This window comes from Taeniopygia guttata, chromosome 4 (assembly GCF_048771995.1).
Source record: "Taeniopygia guttata chromosome 4, bTaeGut7.mat, whole genome shotgun sequence".
Taxonomy (NCBI): domain Eukaryota; kingdom Metazoa; phylum Chordata; class Aves; order Passeriformes; family Estrildidae; genus Taeniopygia; species Taeniopygia guttata.
In genome coordinates this window covers 65,873,334-65,892,003 of record NC_133028.1, presented here as the reverse complement: position 1 = coordinate 65,892,003, position 18,670 = coordinate 65,873,334, and the positions used below count along the sequence as shown (strand labels likewise).

Below are 18,670 nucleotides of genomic sequence, written 5' to 3'. Positions count from 1 at the left end.
AAACAATGGCTGCCATCATCGCTTCATAGAGTCCAACAGATTTTGAAGGGATTTGGATCGAGGCCCGAACTGACTCCAGAGTGCTGAGATGCTTTATTGGTGCTTAATTTGGAGAGCATGGGAGATGTCTGGGAATCAACCACTGGAAATGGCAGGCAACATAGGGATACCCGAAATGATTAATTTCTCTAGAAGCTTATGCTTGGGATATTGAAGGTGAGAGTGTAAAGAATGACAGAAAAGGTTTGTCATCAAGCTAACAACTCCAGTGAGAGGAATTTAGAAGTAGTCATCCCCTAAGCTTGAAAAAGTTTCAAACACAGCTCCCAAATAGTTGCAGTTGACTACTGAAACACTAATTGTATGTCTGGCAATCGAGTGGCACTGGCCAGTCTGCACTAAATGTGGAATCAAGGTGGTTCAGAATAGTTGGTTCTGAACTAATTGCTTAATAAAATCATAAGTTTATTAGATTATTAACCTAACTTTTTATTTGTTATAGGCTCTGGAGAAAACATGCATTGGCAGTAACTCATTCCTTTTATTGTACTTGCCACTTCTTCCTGCTCTCCTGCCCTGAGCTCCTCAGTTTTGCCATGATATTTATAACTGCCCCATCTATTTGCCTTTATAGAGCCTGGAATCTTCTAGAAACCAGAGAAGAGCACACAATATAGATGAAGAAAAGCAGGAAAGGGATTTGCTCTAGTGCGTACAGAAAAAAACCCAAACAAACATAAGGAAAGGCTTTTTTTAGTTCCCTAAGTAAATTCTTTGGGCTGTACTCAGGTTGTACTCAGCCTCTTCCCCTTCAGAATTTCTGAAACTTTGGTTTTCTAAAGATCACAGCTCTCTGCTGCTCCATTCTGTTCTACATTCCACAGCCACAGCTGGGAAAGGTATTTATTCTCATCCATGTCTCTGTGGTGAAACTGGCCACTAGGAAAAAACCCAGCGTTCCATAAAAATAACTCTGCTCAATAATAAATTTGTGCATGAGGTCATATTCTTAACCTGAAAATAAATAGCTAAATAGTTTTTAAAAAGGTCCAAAAAAGCAGCAAGCAGTTTATAAGGAAGAGAGCCATACTTCAGCAGCTAGTGAACTAATGATGCCTTATGGGCTACTTGGTACCATTGAAAGAAGGAAGTTGGAACTAATAATTGTCCTTGAAAGTCATGTCTACAAATACCCTTAATAAAAATGAAGTAGTTGGCATGGCACTCGTGTCACTTTACGGTGTCTGTGGTGATGGGGTTGTGACAAGAGACCTGTTAGTGAAAATTACAGGAATTGTTCAGCATGAGTTGAAGCTATTTGATGCAGGACCATAAAGGCTCTTGTACAGTTCTCTTGGGAATGCACAAGTGTTGTAGGTAAAAAGATTTCAATAGCTTCATATGATCTCCGTGTGCACTAAAAATACCATCTGGAGGCGGCTGCCAAAGAAGTCAGTGAGAGGTGCTATTTGAAGGGTGAGTAAAAAGTAATGTTACTGTAACTTCCAGCCAAGTAGGTGAGGTAGTCTGGGGATATATCCTGTGCACATCCTGTTCTTCCTTCCATACTCTGCATGGGGATTGACATCCCTGCCAAGTGTGCAGCCAGCCTTTCCCTTGGCATGCTGTCCCCTCCTCTCCTGCTTTGGGGGACAGCAGCTTCAGGTACGGCAGCTACAGGTACGGCAGCTAAAGTGTCATGGTAGCTTCAGGGAGGCCAGGGAAATAAAAACCTGAAAGGAATGTTAACCTTAAAATCACTCTCTTCTTGCCTGTCTTCAAATCATCCCAGAGCTGGGCTGAGTGACTAACCCTGGCTCTGCACCCACACGCTGATGTCAGGAGAGCAGCCAGCAGCTCAGTGACTCTCCTCGTCTCTGTGCGCGCGTCAGCCACAACAGTGGCAAACCCAACAATGGGGCAAGGAAGCAATCAAAGGAAAACCCAACTTCAGACTAGGAGCAACTGATGTAAAATGGGATGTGTAACTCCCATTTCCAGTGAAAGGAATCATCAATATTAGCTCAGTCGTTTTAAAACAAATGAATCATTAGATGACAAAACCCATAAATTGATTCATAAACAGCTGTCATCTTAATATGAAAACTCTGAGATTAATCTGAAAAATTGCAATTCAATTGTGAATGGAAATAACAGCTAAAATCCAGCATTCATCTTGGCCAGGATGAATTTTACAGAATAAACTTCAGAGCACACTTCTGAGTTCTGTCCATCCTTGGGTGTATAATATGTGTGAGCAAACAGATGCACTAAAAATGCTGTCTGGCCACCTGGATTTCAGTTAATTCATTAGTATCATTAATTGCATTGACTTTGACTTGCTGGTCTTTGAGGGGAAGGCTTCTCTCATTGTTTGCTTGCTGAGTTTTTTGTTGTTTTTCCAAGGTACTTGTTGGCTGTGGTGCAATGACTCAAGACGTGCGATTAGTCAGAATGAGCCCTCAATACTTATGGCAATAAAGTTTGGCACATATATTTTTGGTTTTTTCCCTGCAGTGAAGCACTCCTAGACGAGGCATGGGTTTGGGATTGGTTGCACTTGCTGAGGTAATCAATGCCATGATGCCTTCTTTGAAGAAGACTGAAGAGGTTTGTAACTTGAGTTTTGTGGTAGGCAGGTGATGGACAGTCTGATGGGACTCAGGGAGACCTGCCACCCTGCCAGGGAGCGAAATGGGGAGCTCGGAACTACTGTGAGATGGGGAAGTCCTAGGGGAAAGGAAAATGAAGGAGCCTATGGAAAAAATAAGCTATAGGGTTATGAGGATTGGCTGAGGAAGGAGAACATGGGCTTTGAATTTCAAGAAAGGAGGCAGAGATTAAGAAACAGTGGGGAAAGGAAACACAGCTTTGGAGCACATGGCTAGGAGCCATAGTGAGATACAAAGGAAAAGCAGTACAGAGGACAGAGCTTGGCATGAGGAGCTGGGGAAAGATTTAGAAACAGGCCAGGAACCTGTGCCTGACAGCAGGGGAAGGGAAAAGAACAGGGTGGGGACAAAGGATGAGGAGAGGAGACCAGACAAACTGGGGGTGGAGGGTGGGGCAGCCAAGAGAAAGGAAGATGAGTCTGTGCCTATTTCAGTGTCCTCCTGGTTCTCACTCCTGGGTCTGGCATTACACAGTGTTTCCCTTCATCTGCTGTCAGAAGACACTGACATCCCCTGATAAGGTGCACACATTGACTCCCACACAGCAGACAACCTGCCACAGGGGACAGCCTTTCACTGTTTGGGACACAGAGTCACTGTGGCCTGTGGCACAGCCAGTGGGCCCAGCTTTATCTCCAGTGTCAGCTGACAGCCCCCACAGGGGATGGCAGGGAATTTGTGAGTGTTAGATCAACAACATGAACGGCCCACAAAGGTTTCAGAGCAAACATTCAGACTTGTAATGACACCAGTGACTCTTGCCTTTCACTCTCAAGTCCCTGCTGCTTGGAGTTTGTACCTTCAGCATTCTTTTTAAGGTACAGCTGGTTTTCCCCTAGAAAATCTTCCCAAATACCATGTGAAGTATGCAATGGGTGGAATTCATGGCAGTATGAGTTCAGCAGTTAAACAAGGCAGAGGTCAGTAGCTGGCCACATTAATGTCAGAGTGAACTTCCTCTTTAGCATTTGCTGGGGGAGCTTGGAGCAGGTAATGCAGCTTTTAGAGAGAAAATCAATCAAGACTGCAGTTGGTAAAAGTAATTAAGGTGTAACAATGTGGCTTATGCAGGCATTCATTCTCTATTTTTTCCTGAGGAGGAAAAGGATATAAATTAAATAGTGATTCTTATGTAATGAGTATTGCTTTTGCATAAAAGGAGGCAAAACACTGAGCAATTTAACCTCCCAGATGCTTGGAAGTTAATAATTGCAGGTCAGCTTTGAGATAATAGCCTGGGCAGTGTTGTGAAAGTCATTTTCTGGCAGATGGGGACAGATTCCATTTTGGCATGTGGACAGTGGATTACAGTCCTTTAACCACCACGAAGAGCTGTGCTAAGCTCTGGTCCCTCCAAAAAACAAACAAGATTTCACAAGAGCCAGCTGGCTTCAGTTGCACTTACAGTACTTGTAACTTCATATATCGTGGGAGATGCAGTCATGGTGAACTTAAAGACATATAGGGATGATTTCCTAGCTGAGAAAGGGGGGGATTGCAGAACGTGTCTGTCCCAAGCTGGTCACTGCATGGATGGATGCATTGGGGTGTGGTGGAGTATAACTGCATCCACCCCGGCACTGAACACTGCCTCAGGCTCATTTGGGAGAGTTCTCCCTCCCTAGAAATAAAAGCTAACGCAGCACAAGGGACCACATAATTTCTTTGCACTTCCAAGGGCATTCCAGGGTTTGTCTTTCCTTTCTCAGATGCCGCTGTGCCGATACCCTGTACAGGGAGCTGTCTGTGCAAGGGCTTCACGTGTTCACTTGTGCCACTGGAACTCTCTGTGTGTTCTGCATGTGATGCTTGGTCTGTGACCTGCTGCTGCAGGGTGTTATGCTCTGGGGAACCCTTCAGTGGGGCCTAGGTTTGAGGATCCATGGAAACAGTCCTGAAACAAAAAGAAAACAAATGGGAGAGTTATGACATTCCTTCTGGAATACTATCAGCACAGATTGTTTCTGAGAGAGGGCTTTGGGGTTGTTTCTTTATTCTTTATTTATTGGTTGTTTTCCACCTGCCAGCTAATACATCCTACAGAAATGATGTAGAGCAAGATTTTGGTTGTCGAGTGGTAGAAATTAAATTCATGATGTAGTAAAATAATTTTTTTTCTTTGTAATGTCCGGCTGATCTCATCTCTACTTGCCCTTCAGTGTGACATGATGAAAGCTGCATGATGTGGTAACTGTTGTTCCTTGGGAATAGTCTGTCTTTGCTGTATTCCTCCATGAGGTTACTTTGGATTTTTACTATAATATACAAGGGAATGGAAAGAGTATTTTCCTCACTTCCACCTATATTTATATTTCCAGCTGCAGTCCTGTGAATAATGTAACATTCTCCAGAATTAACCCATGTGGAAGTTATGCATTCTATGACCTGTATAAGATTCTAATTTAAAAGAGGATAAAGACAAATCTATATCAAAACTTCCACTATTTCATGATCATTTCCTAGGAGAGACAGTGAAAGAGACATTTTTGACTTGCTAGGGGTTTGTAGTTGATGTGGAAATATTTAGAGTTAAAATTATTGCAGGCAGACTTGTTGCAAGCAGCCCTCCCTTCCTGAGCAGGGGTTGGACCAGATGTGCAGAGGTGCTTTCCAACCTTAACTATTCCATGTTTATATGAAGATCCACTTCCTAACGATTTGTGTGTGCTCTGATCAAAGGGGATAATGGGTTTCTGAAATGACAACAACCACACAGGCAGGCACTGCCTGTATCTGCCCCACAAACACTGATTTTCCCCCAAACACAGGGAAAACATTCCCTCTAAGCTCTGAATACGTGTTCAAGCACTTCCAGTGCAAAAGCAGTTGCTTTGCCCTGTAGCAATACAACAAAATGTGTCTTGAGTCCTGAGCAGGATACCCTTCCAGTGACATGGGATCAGGAGAGAGAAATAACTAAATTATGATCTTACGGTTACAATCCAATGCTATGAGAAAGAGATGTGATTTTATGATTGTTCCCGTTAAGGAATCTCTCAACAAATCTGGATTTCTTTGAAATCCAATATTAACTGAAATTGTTTGAGTTCGTGGTGTTTGATTGCAGAGTATTTTTGAATTTTTTTTTTTTAATTTTATTTTTAATGTATATCATCAGTCTTTATACTGACGTTGTTTCTTTTCTTACCCTGGAGTAATTTTGCTAATTTAGATGTATTGCTCTATGTGATGTTGATAGAGAGGGGGGGGGTGTGTATACATGTGTTTGTATGTACATTAGAGAGAAGGAGAGGGGTGATTTTGCTAATTCTAAACTCTAACCCCATAAATATTTGTACTTAAGACATTATTTCTCATTTCTCATCAGCTGAGGTCACTACTCCATCTCTTAGACTTGCAACAGCTGCCAGTCCTTCTAGACAGTTCAGATCTTTTTCCAAGTTCAATTATTCTAGACTACAGAAAATTTGATTTACTTCCAATTTAGACCTCACTGGATTGTTTGTTCTCTTATTTTCAGCCACACAGGGCTGTTGTGTTTCCAACATTTGTAAATACAACCCAAAACAAAGTTTTGACCATCTGTGGCATTCTCAGATTAAGCATATATTGAGAAAATTTTATTTAGAAAGACATAAACAAGTCCACTGGTGCTTTAGAGGAATAAAGTATCCTTTGAACTGGAATGGAGACTGTAAGAGGTTTGTAATAGGGAGGAGATTATTTTTTCTATTGTTGATGTAATGTGTTTCTACTATTTGTACCAGAAAAAGAAAAAATGAGGAGGGAAGAAATAAGGTTTTGTTTACAAGAAATATTGATGAAGGGTCTTAAAGTCTTCAGGAAGGTAAATGAAAAGCTGAACTTCTGTTACAGGTGTTTTTAAAAGAGTCACCATGCAAGAAGATTTTCCCAGGCACTTATCCATATGTACTTCACGCAGAGTAACTTTACCTCAAAACTGCACCTACAAAAGTAGGTGGGCAAAAACTGAAGCTGCTTTCTATAGTAACCAATATTTAGAAGGGAAATTCAGTTATAGCCAGATTTGTGGCTGTTTCCATCATACAAGGCAGGAATCTTCCTCCCAAATTTAAACTCAAGCAGTTAATGTACTTCAAGTTTTTTACATTTCCTGTGACAAATGAGTGTGAGAATTTGTGGGAGACCTTTGGTGTCAACATGTGCTGGAGAAAGGAGATGGACGATTTTTTCCACTATTAGCTGAGCACTAGACAACACAGGAACAGCTTCAGAAGGGACACAGCTTATCCATCTCTTTTTGGCTAATTGCTTCTTGGATATACACCAAAGAGAGGGATTGGGAAGCCAAGAGCCCCAGGGAGTGGAGAATCTCTGTGTGGAGTGGAGGCCTGGGCTGATGTTCCATTTCCAGCAGCTGGAAGCGTTCCCTGCCGCCACAGTGACACAAACCACCCGCTGAGGTGTCCACATGGTGGGAAGATGAATGAGCCTGAGTATTCCTGGGTGTCTTTGCTTTCCTGTAGTTCTAATTGCTTTTCAAAAGTGAGGGTTTTTTTTCTGTTTGATTTTAATTCTATAGTAAGTGCTTTTCAAACACTAGTTTCATTATTCCAGTGTGAGCAAACTGGAGATGTCATCCTCATAAACTATCAAGGACATATGGCTGAAACCCCTTGAAAAGCAGCTTCTGTGAGAGGGGATTGACATTTCTTGGGCTCGTCATATGCAGGGCTGGAAAGCTGGGAAAGTTGTTGCCCCTTGGATCAAAAACCAAAAACTGATGGATGGACCTGATGGAATTTTTTACTCTTCATTTAAAATATCGCAAAAAATACTCTTGGATTTTTCAGGGTTTTCCTGTAACCATACTAACAATATAATTTAGGTTTGAATTGTGTTTACTTTGGAGTTTTCCCCCAGATTCTCAGTTCTTGCTGAGAGTCTCTAGAAGTTTAAGAATTATATATTGAATAAATGAGATGATTGGATGAGCAGATGAGTTCCTTGTGTTTAGTATGACCTCTGTGTGAGAGCAGCACTGAATAAAACAGCTTTTTCTCTGTGAGGACCAGGGAATTGGACTCCGATGATCCCTATGGGTCCCTTCCAGCTTGCGATGTTCTCTGATTCCATTAACAATTGTAGCTGGTTACAAAACAGTGCAGGACAAACAGAGAATGGCAGCAGTTCAGATAAATGGAAAAGGTAAATAGAGAAAAGGTCTCTAAGAGAAACTTTTGAAGTAGCAGGAAGGTAGGCTCTAAGGCATTGTAACATGGAGTGTCTTACACACGTCAAGAGAAGACTTGTGAAGGGGTTGGATAATTGATGGTCTTGCGTGAAGGGGATGCAGCCATATGGGTGTGATCGTGTGGAAGATCTGAGTTGAGGAAGGGTGGTGGAAGAGGCCACAAGAAAGGAAAATGCTACTGCCAGAAGCGCTTTAGTCAATATTTAAGAGCAGTATTAATGACCAAATGAAGAGGCTGGACTGCAGAAGAAAGTAGAGTGAAAAAAAAAAAAAAAAAACCCTAGGCGTGTTTTCCATTTGAAGAAGCGAAAGGAAAATATATTTAAAAATATAGAAAGTTGGCAGATCTTGAGGTGAGCACAGATTGCTTAGGGAATAGAACTTTCACTGTAGCTCTGTTATCTTGTAGTTGTAAGCCCCACATACACTATTCCCAGTGACAAGCTTCTAAAGAGTTCTCAAGCCTCACAATTTTATTGGTGCACTGGATTTTCCTGATTTTCAAAAGGATCAATTGATAAGGAATTTAAGCCGTTTGCTGTACCTACCCTGGCACCACTGGGTTCAGCCCCCTCATGGAGATCAGGGCTCCAGAGACTGAGAAATACCAGGACTCTGTCCTGTAAAGCAAGCTCTGTGACAGGGCATCCAGCTGAGAGCTGTGAGGGCTGCCGTGTGTGCAGGGAATGTAAAGTTCCAGGAGTGGCTGAGTGGAACCATGGCTGTTTAGTCTTTGGTTTTGAGCATTTTGAAATTGCTTTTTTTGTTTTTTAAAGAACTTATCAGAGTTTTTGAAATTACATTTTCAGCCCTTTTCTTCATCTACTTGAAGTGAGCTTCATCTTCCTTTCATCTCTTTATCTGCCTTCCAAGAAAGCCACAAGGACTTCAGAAGGCTCCACTGTGCAAGGACACAAAATGCCCTGCATGGAGCTTCTGTTGTAGGGGAGGAGCAAAAGGAAACAAGGAGGGTCTTCACTGTTGGCTGTGACTGTCCAGAGCTTTCAGGTACATTGATAATGTGGGATTTCCACGAGAAGTAGCAGAGAGTGTTTGAAGTGGATGGGTAGCTGGGGAACCTAGGGAAGGGGGATGCTCGTGGAGCAGCAGGGCTGCAATGCCCATTTGGCAGCAGATTCCTGCTCCTGGGCTGTGCCTGTGGCACTGAGGGGGAACAGCTGACACTGCGTGAACCTGTTTCTGGGCTGGGCCCTGCTCTGCCTGCTCCCTTCATCATGAGGGTGTGGGAAGCAGCATAATTGTCTCTGATTCTGGTAAAGAACTAAAATTTATGGCTTGCCAGAGGTCAGAGTTGGGAGTTAAGCAGTAACAAAATATCCTTGACGTACTTGCTAGGGAAGCGAATATTGCAAACTGCGTGAGCTGGACGCTGTGTCTGCCTTGGCGTTGGTTCGTTCCTGTGGGTTGCTGCATATTGGCTCTGTGAAAAGCCCAGTGTTTGCAGTCCCACTTGGGACTGTCCGGGGCTGCTTGTGTTGCCTTTGAAACCAGAGAGCTTTCCAAGCTCCAGGCATGAGCAGCCAGCCCCGTTGTAAAACAGGAGATAAGGGGCATAAAGCATATTTTGGGAAACAAACTTTTTCATTCCTTTTCAACCCTTTCATCACGTTTTGTTGTCAGCCTCAGGCACAAAGTGCATTTGATGGGTCACTATACTTTATAAACTCTGTACATTTGTTTTATTAGAGGGGGGAAGGCCTCTAATAATAATACAAGAATTTTCACCTGTTGCCTTTTGCTATCACTTTGCTCCCATTGGATGGGAGGAGAACTGGTTTCTGGTGAATGCAATGGAACAAAATGGTTACCACGGATTTATTTTAAACACATGTGTCATCACATTGTGATTTAAACAATTTAGTATGGTGCAGAGGCCACAGAACTTCAGATCTAAAATAACTCTCTAGTTACCTTCTTTATAAGGCCAGAGGAAAAGATGTCCGACCGATGTTCGCTGCATCCCGTTCCCAGCGCTGCCGGCGGCGATGCTCAGCCGGACAGAGCCCCGCGCTCCAGCCGGGGTTCCCCGGTGCGGGGACCCGCTGCCGCCGCTGCCCGGTGCCCGAGATGGGCGGCCCGGCCGTGCGGCGCAGGGAGCGGCCCCCGTTGCGGCGCGGGGGCGGGCGGGGGCGTGGCGCGGCGGGGCAGCGCGGTGCCGGCGGGGAGCCCGTCCCCGGCGTGCCGCGCTCTGCCGCCTGTCTCGCTTCCCGCTCTCCCGACCCGCAGCATCGTTGCGCAGCTGCCGCGGACCGGGCGGGACGCGACGTGTCGGGAGCTCGGCGGGGCTCGGGGTTTGCGGGGAGAGGCGAGGCTGGACGGCCGGGGCAGGGGCCGAGGCCGCCCGGCGCTGGCGGCGGGGGGCGGCGGGGGCCCGGCGCGGCGCGGTGCCGTCGGGGCCCGGCGCATGGCGGCGGCGGGGGGCATCGCTACGCTGCCCGACGACGGCGGCAGCGGCGCCTTTCCCCCGGGGCACTTCAAGGACCCCAAGCGCCTGTACTGCAAGAACGGCGGCTTCTTCCTGCGCATCAACCCCGACGGGAAAGTGGACGGCGTCCGCGAGAAGAGCGACCCGCACAGTGAGTTTTCCCGGGACCACCGCGGGCGGCACCGGGGCGGGCGGGCGACTCCTCGCGGGGCTGCGAGAGGGGCTGCGCCTCGGCCGTCCCGCCCTGTGAAGCTTCAGCAGCGAGCCGTGCTTGGAAAGCGCCCGTCAATGGGCCGAATGTTCCTGCGCGAATAACCGGGAGCACGCACACGGAGTTAATTCATACCCACATCCCGTAGCTGGTGGTTCCGCACCGACACCCGCGGGATGTCCCGCGGCAAAGCCTCGCTGGCGGCTCCACGCTCAACCTGCCGGGTACAGAGCTTGTCAGGTGCACAGAGGTTTTGTTACGAGCTTGAAGGGGTCTCGAGTTCGTTTGCGTGGCCCTTACAAGGTCTGGTGGCACTTGACGGCTCTGCAGGCGCGGTGAATGCGTTGGATGCATCGAGGTAGAGAGGAGGCTGTTCTTGGGTAGGTGCTTGTGAGTAGGAGCACCTTTGGCACACAGGTACTCTTAGGTACAGAGGGGTAAATCTGGCCAAGGAAGAAGGATTTATAACAAACTGCTGGCAGAACACCTTTTTGGCTTAAAGTGTTACATGTTGCATTGTTTGGTTTGTTTTTTTTTTAACTTAATTAATTGTGAGTTAGATGCAGGTAAAATGTATGGATACCAGCAGCAGCAAGAGGTTGTCCCTTCTTGTCAAAAGACCTGATCTTTTGAAGGGAGGGAAAGGCTGCTGGGCTGGGAACACGGCCCATGGACTGAATGATCACAGGCTTGCAGGGAGCATGTGGCAGGTTGCTGTTACCAACACAGGCTGCTTTTTGTCCCATAAACAATTGCCTTTTGCAGAGCTCAGAATATTTTAGAAGTATTCAGCATGGAGGTTTTGTGGATGTAGTGGTGAGTTTTTGATGCACCTGTGAGGCGTTTCCTTCAGGTACAGGGGCTCGCTGGGTCAAATCATCCCAGTGCAATTCCTGGTTGGAGGGAATTTGTTACTGAGCTCAGTGTGCAGGGCCTGCCTGCAGGCACTTGGCATGAGGAGCCAAAGTGAAATGCTTTACTGGGGTTCTCCATCTGCTTTGCACCTGTGCTCTGAGTGATGGATGCAGGGACTGGGCTAAACTTAGGGACTAGGAGGAAAAGGAAGTGAGGAGACAGACCAAAGATTCTTAATATTACTTTCCACTTTGGACATTCACCTTTTGCAAAACAATTAATTTTACCCAACAGTTCCAAAGAAATCTTTTAAGAATCCTTAAAAGGAGATAAATCTCATTTGTTCATCAGACATGTCACCTCACTCTAGAAGTAGCTATGGAAATGTGCTGTAAAGGGAGTTGATGTTGAGTGGAGGATGTACAAGTCTGAAGCTGAGTCTGAGACATTGCCATGGCTGTTGGGTTTTTTGCCTCATTCCCTGTCTTTGCTTTTCAAAAGTGCAGGCAGTGGTGTGTGTTGTTGTGCTCTTACCTGGCTGAGCAAGGCTGCCCTGAGTGGAGGTGGTATTTATCACTGCTGCCTTTTTCATCATAGAGCTCCCCCACAGTAATTTCTTCCCTCCTGCCTTTTTTTATTATTATCTCAGGAAAACTAATACTAGTTTTTCATTCTTGAGTCTGTTGCATGTGTGTTTTCTCTTCCCGTTGAGCCTTATCAATACCAAAATTTTCAACTGACATCTTGTGCTTTCCTAGTAGTGAATTCTCTCATTTTTTCATTATCAGAAGCTCTTGGCTTGTTGCTGTTTCTTCCTTCCTTTTTTTTTTTTTTTTTTTTTTTTCTTTTTCTGGAAGAACCCTAGTTCTGAGAAGCAGAAGCGTCAGCGAGGCTCATTGCTGGGGCATTGCGTGGTTCACATCCTTAGCATCCTCGCTGTAAATACGTCATTCCACACAACTCTGCTCAACTCTGACCTGGTGAGTGCTGCTCTGTGGAAGTCCCCGTGAAATCTTGTGGTATTCCTGGCACAGCAGAGGGCAATAAATCTTGGACAACGTGAGAGAACTTCAAAAAAGAAATCAGCAATGAAAATATACACCTCAAGTAGTTCAGGGTGATCTTAGTTAAGCGAAAGGTTTTGTAAGGTGGTTTTGAGAAAGGAATACAATGTCTGGATAATTTGGTTTAGAAATAATTAATGGTCAGTTAGTAGAGATGCTTGTAGTTGCTACTATTCTTAGGAATTAATTATACAAAATAACATTTTAGTAGCACATCATCCTTCTTACTTTTAAAAGAAGTTCTTATTTTAGAAGGCAGGTTACTGTCTCTTTATGTTTCAGACCAAAGTTTCAATACGATAAACAATTTCCATCATCCATGTCCTTTTTAGCTCCCCTCCTCCTGCCTCTATTTGAAATACACATCTGCTTTATGTCATGGCACAGTTTTACACTCACCCCACTTACCTTCATTTATTCATAATTGTGTTGCTAATGAAATTAAAAATGGAAGTTGATGTTTTGCGTGCTGGAGGATTGGGATCATGGGATCACATGATTCACACAGTTGAAACCCAGGACAGGGCGTCTTTCCATGGCCATTATTGCCACATCTGACGCGTGTGCTGATGTGACTCCAGTGAAAGTGCCCCTTTGGACACACTCTGGGGACTCTGTCTAGAGTGTTTTGCCTTGAAGAGGTACTTTCAGACAAACAAGAAACAGAAGGCACTTTCTGAGAGTTTTGTTGTCTAAAGCAAAACAAGAAACATGGCTGGATTGTTGTTGTTGATCAACAACTGTTGCTTTATGCCCTGGAAATTGTACAAAGAACGCAGTGTTTTTAGAAAGGTTTTTAGAAACTCTCCTCTTTCCCACAAAGAGGCTACAGTGCTGGTGAGGGGGAAAAGCCTGGAGAATGGAAAGAGAACACTTATCCATACATTTAGAACATGTATGTCTAGTAGCACAGCTGGTTCCTTTCAGAGTTTCCCTAAATGAGGAATGGTTGGCATTTATGTATTTCCATAATTTCTTAAGCAGCTTTGTTTCATGATGAGCATAACCCAAGACAGCATCCAGGACATCCTGAGCCATTCTTGTCCACACCTTAATGAGGTGACAAGGCTCCAGCCTCTCACTTGGAAAGGATTCAGCTGTGTGAGCTCAGTCAGCCCTGCAGTTGAAATACCTTCTTCCTGCTCAGTACCTCTCTCCTCTTCCATAAATATCTGAAGAAAATGTAAAATAGGGTAATACTCGTCCAGGAAAATGTCTTAAGAAGGTTCCTTTCATAAATAGTTGTTAATATTAAGATTTTGACTTGTCTCTCTCACAACATTTAAATGGTTACTGTCTAAATGTTTGGAAAGACTGATGAAGTATAGACAGAGTGTTAAAGCAACTCAGTGAAGATGATGGAAAGCTGATCACTGATCATGAAATGGGAAAAAACTCATGGTGATCCTCAAGTTGAGCAAATGTCAGGTGGTGTTCAGGCCCTGGTGTTTAGCTTTTATAGGTGTAAATTGTTTGGGACTTGGAATATCTCCTTTCCCATTCTGGTGTCCTACAGATGTGGCTGGAGCTGTTGACAGAGCAAGACCTTTTCCAAATCTTAGCACTAAGTGAGAGGTGACTTGTTTAGAAAAAAACTCTGCCCCTAAATGTTCAAATACATTGCTTCTGCCCAAGTCCTTCTGGAAATAGACTCTTTTTCCATTACTTTTGATCTGTTGCACAGACCTTAACTGCTTTCCTAAGTACTTTGTTATAAGCATAGCACAAAAATTCATCCTGGCTCCTGGATGTAGCTGTCTTTAGGGGATGAGGTAGCAGAGATCCCCTTTGTGAGAAAGTTCAGAGTATGCTTACTTTGCTTCATTTGTCATAGAAATACCATCATGTTCCTGCATGTTCCTGGTCAGGGGAGGATGCCTTCTCATCTCTCACTGTATCTGCTAATCCTCTGTCCCAGTTCCTAGTGAGTCTTGCCCACCCCAGAGCTGTGATCCAGTAGCTGGTACACTCCAAAGGTGGACCAAGGCAACACGAGATCTTTCCAGTGGGCAGTGAACTGTCCTGTCCCTCCCAGCTGTGTTCTGCCCAGCTTGGAAATGAGGAAGGTTCCAAGGGCACCGCCACCCACAGGTACACTAGAGGGCAGGATTTAGCCCTTAGATTGTCTCACTTAGGCAATCAGGAGCGCTTTTAGGTACTTACATAGTCGGTTTACAGGAAAATGATAATCCAACTCCTGTTCACCACTGCACTCCCAGAGCTGGAAAAGACAAATGTGATATCATGTTGTGAGATCAAGTGGTTGCTGTTAGTTTTCATTTGGTTCATAAATGCTTGAAATTTGTGCAGCTGATTCTAAGAAAAAGTTTATCTGTAGTGGGGTCATATTCAAAAGCATTTTACAGAAAGTAAATTATGTTAGTAACTCAACCTGAATTTTAAATCATAGTCTTTTCAGTGGCACTTTGTTTCTGTAAAATTTCCCCAGCTCCCCTGGATTACAGATAAGGCAGGCAGTTCTAATAAATAATTATTTGATCATTATGGTTTTTAGCACTCTTGGGAGCATTGGCCTGGGATCACTGGCTGTCTGTTCCAGGATACTTGAGAGGTGATGGATTGTGCTGAACTGGTTCACAGCCCTGGAATAAATGGTGCTTTTGATCTGTTGGTGACAGTGTGTTTAATGCAATTATCTAATAAAACTAAACCAGACCCAATACAGCCCAGAACATGCATAAGTGTATGACATCTGTAAATTGAGTACCTTTACCAAATGGTATCTGAAATGTTTATAGCATGATTTTTGAAGCCTTAAAGTTGGTAATGAGATACTCTTTCAATCCTGACGGAGAATTAATAGCCTTTGATTTTGTTAGAACCAATTTAAGACTATGTGTTTCAAAATAAAGCAGCTCTTTCACCCTTCTTCATTTTCAGTAGTTTGGTAACAATATGTGGGTCAACTGTTTTGCCTGTCTGCCTTTTCTGTTGCCTCCAGACTTGTCAATAAAAATACTCAAAGGGCGACTCTCTGGAGTGCTGGTGGCATTTTAGGGTTACTATCTTACGTAGTTTTTTGTTTGTTCAGGGTAGGGCCAGATTTTGACTGGAGCTCGATAGGATCGGCCGAGAATACAAATGAGATGATGTCTGCACAGTTGGGTGGAGGTCGTCCTGCAGGAGCTGTCATGGTGCACTGCTGCTGGAGTGACCCTGGGTGAGCCTGTCACTCATCCTTGACTTTCAGAGCTTGAAACCACATTGACCAAGTGATTCACAGGAGAAGGAGATGAGGGTACTGGGAAAGGGCAAAGTAGGGCCCAGGCTCCGTGCCAATGTGGTGAAATTCTGCTCATGTGCTGCAGAGCTTGGGAGTTTGTCTGTTACCTTCTGACAGGGTTTAACCAGATCTCATAAAACCAGAATCATTAGGATTCCTGGAGTATGCAAGTCACAGAATCCTGGTAGCCATGGCTGTGGAATCCTGCATGGTGGTGTTTTGTAAGAGCAGGGAGAGATGTCAGCTGTGATACAGCTTGAAAATATTTGTTATCTGTTTCTTGTTTCTTTCCTTTCTGCTCTCAGGCTGGCCCATGATGCCTGATGCAGACTTACCCCATATCCCCAGACACTTTGTGCCATTCTGTGGGGGTGTAGCTTTGGGGTTTTTTTTTGGTGTTAAAGGATGTCCTTAACGTACTCATGTGTGCAGTTACCACAGCATCTGGATCTGCGCTTGCGGGAAGGTCTGCAGCACCTCTGGTGACTAGCATCAATTTTTTGGGTTTTTTTCTTGGCATTTCTAGGTACTGGGGAAAAAATCTTGGAAATCTTTATTCTTCACCACATATCCATCACTGAGATGCCAAGAAAAGTGCCAGAGCTGGTGTGAGGGAGGTGGTAGAAGTGCTGGTAGTGTGGAATGGAGTGTCCCTCTCCAGTGGCAGCTGATTGTTACTACCTGTCCTATGATGCCATGTCCTGAACCCATCTCGTCTGTTAGAATGCAGGACAGGATACAATGTCTTCCCACATGGATGCATGAACAGAGTCAATGCAGTAGTCACCTGTGTCACATTTCAGGGTGGAGTGGCTGTGTGCAGTTACTCTGTGGGACATGCTGGTAACTGTGGGAACAGAGGTGGATACAAAACCAGGAGCAGGTGTTAATGTGGAGAAGCAGCTACCAATGGCCATGTAGGGGCTGCCACCTCTGTGGAAAAGTCACTTAGGGAATTCTGCTGCACAGACCTGTTTGGCTGAGCAGTTCCTGGGAAACAATATGTGGATTCAGTTCCTTGGGTTTCTCCCCCTGTAACAGAGCAGCTGAGATGAACAGCTGAACGTGCTCCTGGCCATTCATTGGAGCATGTAAATAGGAAGGATTAATTTTGTGGTTTTAGAGGTGTTTACAGACTCACTGTGGATGTTTTGCTGACAGTGATGTTGTTCATTCAGGAAGATGGAGGAAAAAATGTACAATGCTCATGTCCTTAGAAATACAGGAATTCCTCAAAGCTGAAGAGGTGCACAGAACTGGCTCATGTTGCAAGGTGTTATTTATTTCAGTCCCAAACTTCTTGCTTTGCAGCTTCAAACAGTAGCCTCCTCCAGAGCACTTACCTGTGCTAGAGCAAGTACCAGTAGTAGTAAGGTGTTTTCCAGTGGTCAAGCTCTAGTTCCATGGATCAGTATTGTCAGTGTGATATTTTATTAGGAGAAAATGCTACCAGGAGTGGGGTGCCTGGCTGCTGCTTTGATGTGGTGTAAGGTGAGGCAGTTTAATGGCCAGTGCTTGTAGCTGGTGTACTGCAGGAGCACCCTCTTGCAGGAGATGTCTGGTGCAGAGTGGACACTGAAACCATCACACATATCTAAACCAGGGTATGGCGTTGCACTAGCAATGGTCAGGCTGAAACAGCAGGGAGTCAAGTAGCTTCTTCCGAGCTGCAGATTCCAAGGTCTCTCTTTTGTTATCAGGAAAGTGCTCACATTCCTTCTTAGTATGGTTCAACTGTACTCAGAATAAAACTGAGGAGTATTACCCAAATATGCACTGTGTGTTTTATTTTCAGTTAAGGAATTTGATTTCTTACAAAAAACTCTTTACTCAAGCAGGGCTGCATTCAAAAGCAAATTAGAGCCTTTTTGTGAAGACTGGGATTTATTATTGTGCTGGGTCAGCAGTGATTGACAGCTCTCGTCCTTCACTGCAGCCCGTGCTGTTCACCTGTGCATGCTTTACTTAAAGGTCAGCACAGCGTGATTACACAGCTTGATGGAAGGGGATGAAATAGGACGATGAAGTAAGACATCAAGCTTATTGTGGCATTTGCACTGTCCTTGCAATAAAGGAGCTGGACTGGCACCAGTGCTATACTGTGTGTGCACGTGTATGGCTTTAATTTTTTTTTTTTTTTTTTACACTTTTTGCAGAAATATTTATTAAAGTCTCAATGATCAGTTTCATTGGTACTGGAGATGAGGGAAGTACACACCCAGCATAGTCGCTGTCTCAACCTTTTGGCCAGGTTAAGAGCAATTAGCTGTAAAAGGCAGCTCAATTCACAGTATTGTAGGGGGTTGTTCCTGCTTCCTTCCTGTCTGCTGTGCCCTCTCTCTGGATCCTGGGTGCCTGACAGAGTTCCTTTTTCATCACTGTGCTCCAGCTTCTCTGAAATCCCATTTACTTATTCTTGGCATTCCTAAAATCCAGCTTTTCCTTTCCAGTTGTGATACTGAGGCTTATCGAGCCTATGGGGCAGCAATGTCTCACCATTGCTCTGGCAGCCTTTGCCTTTCATCTTGTGTGTTACTGCTCCGACATCAGTCACAGCCCTAAAATACTGTGTACTACTGAGTAGTTGTGTGAGTTGTACCTGAAGGAGGAACACTACAAAATACCTTCTAAAAATTATACATTTTACCTTCTCTGCCTTCTGAAATGCTGTTCCTGTGTTTGCCTTGGGTTGTCCCTCGTTTTATGCGTTTGTTTTGCTGCAAGTGAAAAACAGGTCATAGTTACAAGGAGATAAGTGAATGCACAGCAAACATAAAGCAGAATTTCTGCAAGTTCTGTACATGTCTTCTGACACGGCTGTGTTGGCTGAACAGTTGCACCAGCTTTGCTCTGAAGTTCAACACCCAAAAGTGGTTATTCTGTGATTTACTTCAGTCAATACTAAACAAAGTGAAAGCAGATGAAAATAACGCGGGGGATACCTTATCCTTGCTAAGAAAAGCCCTTTGGGAAGAGTCCTA

The 18,670-nt window shown here is 44.5% G+C and overlaps 1 protein-coding gene across 1 annotated transcript in view; it reads left to right on the top strand.

The window, feature by feature from the left end:
* Window positions 1-10,034: 10,034 nt before the first annotated feature.
* FGF2 (fibroblast growth factor 2) overlaps window positions 10,035-18,670 on the top strand; it is a 23,066-nt gene continuing 14,430 nt past the window's right edge. The window contains exon 1 of the mRNA XM_002188361.7: window positions 10,035-10,466. Within this exon, the coding sequence (XP_002188397.1) occupies window positions 10,295-10,466 (172 nt within the window). The 5' untranslated portion in view covers window positions 10,035-10,294. The remainder of the gene's footprint in view (window positions 10,467-18,670) is intronic.